Source organism: Hesperophylax consimilis, chromosome 6 (genome assembly GCF_061612785.1).
Source record: "Hesperophylax consimilis isolate HC1 chromosome 6, BYU_Hcon_1.0, whole genome shotgun sequence".
In the NCBI taxonomy this organism is placed as follows: Eukaryota; Metazoa; Arthropoda; class Insecta; order Trichoptera; family Limnephilidae; genus Hesperophylax; species Hesperophylax consimilis.
In genome coordinates this window covers 22,624,380-22,635,727 of record NC_142841.1, presented here as the reverse complement: position 1 = coordinate 22,635,727, position 11,348 = coordinate 22,624,380, and the positions used below count along the sequence as shown (strand labels likewise).

General features: G+C 36.5%; 2 protein-coding genes across 2 annotated transcripts in view; one reads left to right on the top strand and one right to left on the bottom strand.

The window, feature by feature from the left end:
* Window positions 1-426: 426 nt before the first annotated feature.
* RpL24 (ribosomal protein L24) lies at window positions 427-3,807 on the bottom strand. Its single transcript, XM_089632468.1, has 5 exons — window positions 3,729-3,807; window positions 3,523-3,598; window positions 3,258-3,343; window positions 1,883-2,044; window positions 427-640 (listed from the first exon to the last, which is right to left on the bottom strand). Exons 1-5 carry the CDS (start codon window positions 3,731-3,733, stop codon window positions 499-501), a joined length of 471 nt encoding a protein of 156 aa, XP_089488594.1. The 5' UTR covers window positions 3,734-3,807; the 3' UTR covers window positions 427-498.
* Window positions 3,808-10,454: 6,647 nt separating this feature from the next.
* LOC149423074 (nuclear factor NF-kappa-B p105 subunit-like) overlaps window positions 10,455-11,348 on the top strand; it is a 63,603-nt gene continuing 62,709 nt past the window's right edge. The window contains exon 1 of the mRNA XM_089632449.1: window positions 10,455-10,506. The gene's annotated coding sequence lies outside the window, so the exon portion shown is untranslated. The remainder of the gene's footprint in view (window positions 10,507-11,348) is intronic.

Below are 11,348 nucleotides of genomic sequence, written 5' to 3'. Positions count from 1 at the left end.
TAATTTTTCTAGTGATTTAAAATACACTATTTTCAGTTTTCCGCCAAAGGGACATTTGTGTAAATAGTTTTCCGTCAAAAAGACGTTTGTGTAAATAGTTTTCCGTCAAAAAGACATTTGCGTAAATAGTTTTCCGTCAAAAGGACGTTTGCGTAAATGATTTACAAAATGCTCTTATGCATATGTGATGAGAAAGTGTTTGAATATTCCCTATATATATTAATAACTTGTTATTATTAATTTTCAGTAGATAAAGTGAGAGAGCGAATGTAACAACACATTACTAAGGTCAACCTATTGGCATTAGAGTAGGTCGTCTCAATCACACTCATGAATATTTGACAACATATTATTTTGTCGAAGCCTGAGGGGTTAAATAGATCACCTAATTTCTTTCCAGAATGCTGTCAAAATAAAACTAATCGCTTACTTGTTAAGTAAATTTATTTTTAGACCTTAGTGTACAAAGAATAACGCTATTGTGTTGGTGGTAAATGCTTATCGCTTTCCTCCAACTCGCGCCGTGGGCTTCTTGGCAACCTTGGCGGCCTTGGTCTTGGGCACGGCCTTCTTCTTGACGGGCGCAGCCTTGGCGGGCTTCTTCAGGGCCTTGGCGGTCTTCTTTACCTCTTTGGCGGCCCTGGAAAAAACAAACATTAATCAGTATTCTTCTTCGTATGATGGAGGAGACTTGTTTGAGGTGGTTCCATGACACACACTGAAAAGTGATACTAATCTAACTTATTATTTTAATATGTTATGTTTTGTCCAGTTTACTGTTGTAAGTCATAGTGGGATGACGAAGTTATTCTGTCAGTAAAAAAATACTAGACACTGAAGATCGAGTCAGCAGGTTTCTTTCAAGAATCATAAGGATTTTCCTTTTAATTAGAGAATTAAAAGGAAATGACTATATATATAAATGAAATAACTGAGAAGAGTCTCACTGGTGTAAAAACACATTGAAATCAGAAATGATACTGTTTAGTAATGGTATTACTTCTTCCTAGTGGTGGAGCCATTTGCATTTTGGTCAGACCAGTAGGGAAGTAACTAAATAAAACAAAATTTGCTGTCTTTCATTGTCATCATGAACAGTAATTGGTTTTTTATGGATTTTAATGTATTATTATTGTGACCGCACAAATTTTGACACAAACAAAGAGCAGCAAGTTTAAAAATTGAACAAGTAAAGAACAAACCACAGAAATTCAAGTGAATTCTACTAATCCTCGCTCATTGATAATCAAATCAAAAAAATTAAACCTCGAAAGTAGACAAATATTATAAGGACTGGAGAAGGAAATACTTCACATAGGGATGATTATGACTCTCAGGCCATCGTCCCAAGGGTCAGTAAAGAATCCACATAAACTGAGTGCTGTAAGATCCTGCGCAGAAAAGTCCCGCAATGGACTACGCTGCAGACATTTACCTTCCTTTACTTATATGCGCAGCGTTTTACAGCACCGGTTTATGTTGATTTCTTACTGACCCGTGGGACGACGGCCTCAACTATGAGAAATAGGTTACTCCTCCCTCGAATATATTGTAGGAGGGGTTATGGGAAATGGACACAGGCTCCCCAGAAAATGATTTGCCAAATGCCTCAGTGATATAGCTCACAGCAAGGGTTGATCCAGCATAACATTATCTCTCTCTCATATACATATATGCCGAAAGATACTATTATTTCCTGAAATGACTTTGGCTGTGTTTAGTGAAGCCAGTTATTTCCCAACCATCCCCTTCTTCCCACGACTACCTTCAGCTTCTCAAGATACCCCAATTGGGGGTAACCATAGTCCCGGCTCCGGGCAATTTGGAAACAATATTCACTAAAGTAAATTAGAAATGACACCATGTTGGAGATATGTATTACCTGATGGCCTGTTCCCTCTGTGCCTTGCGCACCTCAGGCTTCATGTTCCTCTTGGCGAGGATGTCGCTTAGGGAGGCCCCAACGATGGCTCGCTGGAACTTCTGTGTGCGGCGGGTGTGCTTCTTGGCCTGCTCCTCCTCCTGGCCCTTCTTGTACTTCCGCCTGAAATACAATCACAGATCGTGGTCACTTAAAGAAACTTGCAACAGACCGTAGATATTCTGTGACTATCTTCCTGGGGCACTTTACAAAGCTAAAAACATGTGTTTCAGTGAAACTTCATGCATCGCATAATTTATGCTACATCTGAATATGAAGTATAGCTACTAAAACTACTTAGATTGTAATGTGGCTACAATTATAATGAGTATTTTTTGTAGATGCTGTGTAAAAAGATGGGCTGCAAAATGGACTAATACACTGAAAAGATAGAAGACTCTTGTCGATGTGTCTGGTATGGCCGAAGTGAGGTCAATTTCACCTCATTTTGGGTGTAATTAATCAATTCATTAGCCTGTCTAGTACCCGTGGGTCTAAAGATTTTGCATACATTAGTTCAGTTTTCTTTCAAATCAGTATAAATGATGCTTTTAGTGATTTTCGGGTCAAAAGGCATTAGATGCTGCAGATATTAAAGTAAGGTGTCAACTCTATTATCCATTTATGGATAAGATTTATTTTTTAACAGTTATACTGTGAAATTTAACCATTCCCTTATTCAATGTGGTCAATATTGTTTCCTGTAATTATGCAATGTAATAATAATAGCTGCAATACGTGCAGAACAAAAGCACAGTACAATAGTCAATGCTGCAAACACTGTTTTTACAAATAAATCAATTTAGCACACATAATGTAAAACTATGATTATCTCTTATCAACACAAATACCTACAACGCCTCGCAAAAGCAATAAAACGAAATTGGAGACACGAGAAGAGCGCAAATCACTGTTAAAGATTTTACCAAAACTAAAAATACAAACTGAAATAGTGCTACTTTGTAAATAACACAATATTCACATATTATTGTGCTATTTGATTTTCATTTTAAAAACCAAATGAAACATGAAAACAACATTATAATTTGTAATAATGTGTGCATAAATTTACTAGTATTTATGAACTTTAATGCAACTTATCATGCGACAAGTTCAATAGATGATGCCAATGTCCAAGCATGTTGATATTTGTACAATTATGAAAATCACAATTATTGGGAATTAGAGTGAATTATTATTTAGATCGCCCGGCGAATAGAGGAATGAGCACACTAAAAACTTAATTCCTCACTAGCTTGGACGCGTTTGATAAATGTCAGGTAAGTACAATTCACTCGTAAATATATCACTAATTCTGCATAAATAATAATTTCACCTGTAAAGGACGGTCCAGGTCACCTTTCTGGGGTTCCTCTTCATGAGATGGGCGGCCTCACATTTCGAATTGAGGAAAGTGAAGGACTGAAAGAGAAATGAAAACATGAGACATAACCTAAATGTCAAAACCACGAACAATGTCAAAGTAAGGTATTTTATAATTCTAATCAAAAATTAAAATCTGGACACTCCACTGAAATTATATTTGCACTTTTTAAACACTGTTGTGGGTAATATCGGGCGTAAACACAAGTGAAACGAACCTTTCCGTCAACCCGGACGAGGGTTTTGCCATGTCCGGGGTAGATTTTGTATCCACTGTACGAGCACAATCCGATCCTGGAAATACATAATTTTTATAAATAAAAAGAAAGCGAAGCTTTTAAATTAACGAATATGCACAAATATGTCACTTAGATGTCAAATATTACGATAAATAAAATAATTCCGGATAATTTGTTTAACGTACTTCATCTTGACGGTCTGGGAAACGGAAAAGAACCATAGACAACTTTTAAGTCGAGAATAGAGTTCAGCAGTGCAGTCAGTGCAGTGAATAGAGAATAGAGAGGAACCGGTTCCTTTGGTTTTGTAAGTAGGTATTTTTACTTTTTTTCAACGTTGATAAAAAATATATATATTTTGTATTAGGCAACTCACCCTAAAAAAAGTGCTTTGTGATAAATGTATATGCACTGTGGTTAAAATAATTTTAGATATTATAAATTGCTATCAAGACAAATTAGCTGCAAATATGACTCTGATATTACAATCGCTTATGTTTTTTGTCGGGCCTGCAGTTTACCCGAATTTTTAATTTCAATTATGTCTTCGCAACTGTAATATCAGTATTATCGGGTTCTCATTTTTACAAAAAACGCTAAAAGAAAAAAACCCACAATAAGTTTTATTTAGATTCAACCATATTCCTCAGGGCTTCATTGCAAATTGGGGTTAATTCGTAAGTTTTTGGCTTCATTTTATTGTTCACAGCTTTCAGAGAAACTCAAAATTTCTATATACTCTTTTCATAATGTCATATTATTTGTTGCTGATTTAAAAATATTTATATTGAAAACCAATTACTTTGTGAGCGTCACTAATTTTTGTTTTTTATAAAAAAATATTTATTTGAAACTTGTTAGCCACATAATTTAAGAATTTATAATGTTTTCGATGTAAAACACGAACTTTGTCTAGAAGCTTACCGCTTTACCATTGAGGTTATCGAAACTATGTTCAAAATTCTTGACAGAACAGTGAGGCAATGGTTCGTGCAATGAGGCAGGGGAGGCTATGCCTCCTAAAAAAGTAGAGGAGAAAAGGGGAAAAGGATACCGTTCACATATTCATACACCCAAAATATAATATTACTTTAATTTAAACATTGTTTACCCAAGTGTTAAATTTACTTTAATTAAAATATTACCATTAATATTTTCGTATTTCACTAGGATTGTTTCTCTTTATAATTCATCACACAAGTGTGACGCGGTCGGCCACACGTGGATTTTCGCTCACCCAGCTACTGCACAACGCAAGTACAGTAATAATACGCTAGTGAAGCAGAGATAGAGACTGCCTCCGAGAGCCGCTGATTTCATGTTAGGGGAAGGAGGCGAGTAAGTTGCATGGAACCTTAGATGAATTATTATGTCAATGCATGGAACGAAAGATGACGTGGTCGCGCGTTGTTTAGTTTGAGGCGAGCCTCGAACAACACTTCCAAAGTAGAACCGATCATTTTAGTTTGGTTCTAGTGCCAAAATTTTGTGATGTACATGGCATGGCCTACGGAGAAAGGCTGTTGTTTGAATTGATTTAGTAGGGTGAATTTGCAGTTGACGGGGCCCATCTTGGGTTTGCGGCTAGTAACTATTATTATTATAGTTTGACGTAGGTAATAGTTAGAACTTTTTGGTTAAGTCATGTGTGGGTATTCATGTACATGTAAAATGTTTGGGCCTCCCTACTTTTCAACCCCACAAACCGCCATCGTGCGTTAGCGGCTACTAACGTACCAATTACTAACAATTGTCTCCGGATCTCTAGACATTTTGTTTCAGTTTACTTGAAAACGGAAGATAAACATGTTTTGGTTCAAATTTTTAAATGCAGTATATGATAATAATATAATGTTAGTGTTCAAAATCAATATTGCTTAAAAACTAAAAACCTAGAATTTCAGCAGTAATAAAATAATGCTGCTGGCGGAAAAATAACTAGAGTTTTTACTTTGGTAAGTTACCCGACCGTCCTGGTTATAAAAAGTGTCTGTGTTATTGTTTTAATTAATCATAACAGGGGTCAGAAAATTGAAATAATATGCAATATAAATGTTACATAATAATATCATATTATAATCGAACATTACTGGAGGTTTCGGAAAGGCTCCTGCATTGAATTTCTCAGGTAAAAAATCAACATAAACATTCAATGACAAGAAATTTTTATCGTGAAAATACAATACATAGTTATGGTGTATTAATAATTTCTGGTAATTTCGTAGGTATTACTGACTACTTGTGCGCACATACTATGATCAAATTACACGCCAGGGTCTATCATCTTTACGACGATGTATTCAGGGCAACACAAAATGATTAATAGAAGAGAAGACTGGTAATTTTACAATTAATTCCTCAGAGGCTTTTTATAGATCCATGGGACCTAAGAAGCCCTAAACAGAGCATTATTGCGATTTTGTGTGAATGGCATTGAAGCTAAATCTAGGATGAGGGGAAATTGTCTGGGAGCCATCTCGTATGACTAACTTTTGAACTGATTTGTATGCAAAGTGGTGCATAATGAACAATTATTTGATTTATTTATTTTTGTGTTGTTAATGTAGTTATAACGGCTTAAGATTATTTGGGGGTATTTGATGAGACCAGGAAGGGGATACGTCAATAAGAAATTCAGGTAGGTTTTGGCATTTTCCATACATCTTCCTCCTCACCCCGCGATTTTAAATTGTTCACAAATTGATCCGTCCAGCGACGAGACTCAGGAATAAAAACGTCAACCATTTTTTTTTTTTTTTTTAATTCTTTAAAAGAAAGACAAACATTCCCGGGTTACGAATAACCTGACAATATTTGAAAATCTCCTACTACCACCATAGAATGCGGAAAATGTTGCTTGTGTTGTGATGGAGGACTTAGCCAGCCGAGGAATTGAACACACTATTCCTGGGTGGGACCCAGGCGCGATGTCAACTCGGCCACCGATCGATATCCTGCTTTTTAGGTCTATGGACACAGATGTAGATGGGTACAATCGATGATTTGCTCTAAATTTTTGACCATTTAAATATTTCGATTCATTGTCATGGGGACAAATCAATTCTGTCAAAGATCATCACACAGTCGGAGACAATCGTTTTGAAACGTCACAAGGAATCGATTCTGTCAAATATTAACACACAGTCCTAGACAATCGTTTTGAAACGTCATCGAACAAGGAATCGATTCTGCCGTCAATTTATTGGTCAGAATTAATCGATAAAAAAGCAGTTGCGTCATTGATCAGAATTCATCGATTTCAAATCGATTCCCAAATCCGTAATACATCAAAAATATCTCGGACACGGATTGCTTGACAAATGAGATATTTCATATTTTCAGATCTTTAATTTAATGTCCAGGTTTTTATATCTTGGGGATGAAATATTGTATTATTTCTTCTACCAAAGATTGAATTCGTGGAAATGAAAAGCATTAAAATTCGTAGTCGAAGAAAATGGGCAATACGATGCATATGTACCATAATATTAAGCTCATTTATATAGCGTCGTTTTCGTGAGAAATCACCTCAATATGTATAAACCCCCCCGAGAATAAAAAACGCAGCCTATGTGCGGCAACATCGGCTCCCGCTGAACTCCGAGCGATTAAATCGATTTATCACTCGATTCTATTCATCTTCTTCTTCTTTATGTGCCGTATCAGGTCCCCTCGACGTTGGCGATCACTCTTGAAAATGTCTCTTTGTCTTGCGCTGCCCGGAATAGCTCCTCCACACTTCTAATGCCGGTCCACTCTCGTATGTTTCGCAGCCAAGACATTTGTCTCCTACCAGGCCCTCTGCGACCTTCTATCTTGCCTTTCAAAATTAACTGGAGCAAGTGATACTTCTCCCCTCGAAGTACATGACCCAGATATGAAATTTTCCTGATTTTTATTAATCTAAGCAGTTCTCTCTCTGCTCTAGCCCGCCTGAGAATTTCTGTGTTGGTGATCATGTCGGTCCATGGTACTTTGAGTATTCTCCGGTGAAGCCACATTTCAAAAGCCTCTAACCTGTTCATGGTATTTACTTTCAAAGTCCATGTTTCACATCCATACAACAAGACCGACCACACATAACATTTTAGCATTCTCTGCCTTAGTTTTAAGCTGATATTATCATTGCAGAAGAGGGATTTCATTTTAATGAACGCAGTTCTTGCTGCTTCAATTCTGCACCTAACCTCTACATCTGGGTCAAGAGTCTCCGTGAGAATACTGCCGAGGTATCTAAATCTTTCGACCTTTTCGACATTGCAACCATTTAACTGTATCACTGATTCAGAGTGATCTAGTCGTCCAAAAGTCATCCATTTTGTTTTATTGACGTTGATTGTTAGGCCCAGTTGCTCACCAGCATTATTAACAAGATTTAATAGGTCTTGGAGGTCATCGATACAGTCAGCTAGTAATACAGTATCATCTGCGTATCTTATGTTATTAATGACAACTCCGTTGATCTTAAGACCCTTCTCAGTATTACTTAGGGCTCTTTTAAAGACATAGTTGGAATAGAGATTAAACAATAGTGGCGACAGGATACAGCCTTGTCGTACTCCACGCTGAATGGCAATTGCATTAGATCTCTCATTCCCATGTCTTATTTCTGCTGTTTGGAACCAATACAGGTTTTTTATGAAATTCTGGTCTTTGGTGTCAACGTTACAATCCGCAAGCATTTTCATTAGGTCAGCATGTTTTACCCTGTCAAATGCCTTTTCGTAGTCAATAAAACAGGCAAAAACTTCCTTTCTTTGGTCACGACACTTTTGCAATAGTACATCGATAGACAATAATGCCTCACGCGTCCCAAACGCATTTCTGAAGCCAAACTGGGTGTCATCCAAGTCCTGCTCGCACTTATTGCGTATCCTGGCATGTATTATTTTGAGGAATAATTTAAGGACATGACTCATCAGGCTTATTAATCGATAGTCACTGCACTTCTTAGGGTATTGTTTTTTAGGCAATGTCACGAAGGTGGATTTTAGCCAATCTTGGGGTATATTCCCTGTGTCGTATATAGAATTAAATAACCTCAACAGGTAGTCAACATTTTCATCATTAAAGAGCTTCAACACCTCAACTGGAATATCGTCTGGTCCGCACGCTTTTCTATTGTCTGAAGTCTTTATCGCATGAAGAATTTCTGATTTTAAAATCGATGGTCCATGCAATTGATCATTGGGAATATTAATGTCAGGTCTAATATCTTTGAATGTATCATGAATATACTTTTCCCATGTTTGTAAAATATCTTTTTCATCCAATATTAATTTATTGGAATCGTCAACTAAACATGATGGAGTAATTCTTCTAGAAGTGCCTGTAATTTCCTTTAATTTTTTGTGAAGTTTGAATGCATTGTGACTACGACTGTACGATTCTAGTTCTTCACACTGTGACTTCATCCATTCTTCTTTGGCTTTTTTAATTTCACGTCTAATCGTTCTTTGTAAGTTTTTATATTGTGTCTCATTATGTTTGTGTTTACGTCTCTCATCCATTAAGTTCAAAATGTGGTCAGTCATCCAATTCTTTTTTCTAATTTGCTTATCAACTTTCAAATTTGCATCACAGGTTTCACGTATAACTGACTTAAGGTTATCCCATTGTGTTTGTATTTCTATCGATGGATCACAAGGGAGTAGCCTAATATTATCGTTCAAAGTCTGAGATACCCTATTTCTGACCACTTCTTCATGGAGTTTCGAGATTTCCATTTTAATTTTGGTTTTGGGCTTTTTTATTTGTTTTAAGCGTAAAACAATATCGGCAGTTAACAAAACATGGTCAGAACCAATGTCCGCACCAGGGTACGTGGTGACTCTCTTTACGGAGTTCCTGAATCTATGGTCTACTAACACATAGTCAATTTGGTTCCTGACAATATCATAGATTGTTCCATCCTGGGGTGATCTCCACGTATAAAGCCTTCTTTTCGGGAGTTTAAACCAGGTATTTAATACAACCATATTTTTATCCTGGCAGAATTCATATAGTCTATCACCTCTTTGATTGCTTATGCCTAAGCCATATTCACCAACTATATGAGAGCGGCGACCTTCACCAATTTTGGCATTTAAGTCTCCAATGACAAAATTGACTTTTCCTCCTTTCAAACTTTGCAATGTACTGGCTAGTGAGTCATAAAAAGATTCCACATCACCATCATATCTCACTTCCGCTGTTGGTGCATACACTTGAATAATATTCATGTTGATGGGTTGACAGTGTAATTGTAATAATATTATTCTGTCCGAGATGGGTACAAAATTCTTAACAAATTTTACATACTTCTCCATGACAAATACAGCAACTCCGTTTCGACGGTTTCTGTCCTGTGGGTCACTTCCTGAGTAGTATAGATTTCCCTTCTCATGTTGGTGTATGCCGCTGCCAGTCCATCTCTATTCATGTTTCGATTAAATTATTTCGATCAAGTAAATGTTTCGCTTCTGCCCATCACTACGGTCAATGAGAGCTCACAACGTTCTATGGGAAACAGGTTTCTATGGATGAATTCGTCGTCTCATTGGACAGTGGAAATGCTATTCGGATTTCCCTGACGCTATCCGATTGTGTAATTCTTTTAAGTACACATGAGGTAATACCAAATTATTATTACGTAGGTATACCGGAATTTGTTCAAAATAGGTTTATGGACACGTAGACGTAAAATGGTGGTACCTAGTCAGTAATAATATGAAAATTACTCACCAAAATAGATTAAGCGACATCATAATAATATGTCTTATATTTTTGTCTAATCATGAGAATAGAGTTTTCTACTCATATTAGTAAAATAAAACAATGGAATCATTCTCGTACAAATAACAAGATGACATATTTCTATCTATGGTAATATCTGAAAAGAGTAGATACAATGCAATACAGTGGTACAAATAGACTTTTTGACAAAACTGCGAAAGCATGGCTGCCTTCTTTGTGTGTTAACTGGTTAGTTCGCATTTTAACTCAAATCGAATGGTTTCTTTATTATCACCGTTTTTTCCACATTGGTTAGCGAATGGCAGTGATTATTAATGATTTATAATTGTCTTGGGGGAAGAACCTGTGACTCAATTTCCTAACCTTGTCATTGATCGAAATAATAAAAGGCTGTCTGGGAAAATTAACGTATGTAAAAAAATCTATAAAGCGTGCCCTGTATGATGAAACGCGTTGATGTAACTAGCTTTGACCTTTTGCTGTAGTGCCGGCGGACAGTATTGCGCGAATACGGGGAGGCCCGGGCGACCAGCGCGAAGTGCGACCCAAAGCATTTTTTCCGCTTCTTTATTCTTTGGTATTCCTTGAACGTTACGGGTTCGTTCGCGTCGTATTGCATTTTGTTTGTTATATAGCGTAGAATTACTTTAAAAGTGTTATCGTTGTTGAAAACAACGATTGAGTTGAGTGTCGAATGACCTATTCGTTTTTTACATCAAATTTCTTACAGTTAATGTCATTTTAATACGTTTTGTAAGTGTGCGAACCTTTCAACAATACCTAACAGGAAAATAACATCAAAGCAATTGGAGTTGTTTGTGAAAAATATCTGCTTTTTCAGTGCACACGGTAAGAGTTTTTCTAGCTTTTGTGGTTAGTTATTTCATAATAACTTTGGATCAGTTTTCGAAAGATGTCACCAACACCCGTTTCAAGTCCTCTTGTTTTTGAACAAGAAACAGTTTTTTTTTTGGCAGATGGTGTAGTATTTTTTAATTATTTTGAAGTGCTTCGGTGAATTACATAATACTATTAAATAATATAGCTACAATATTAACGTTTAGTTGAAA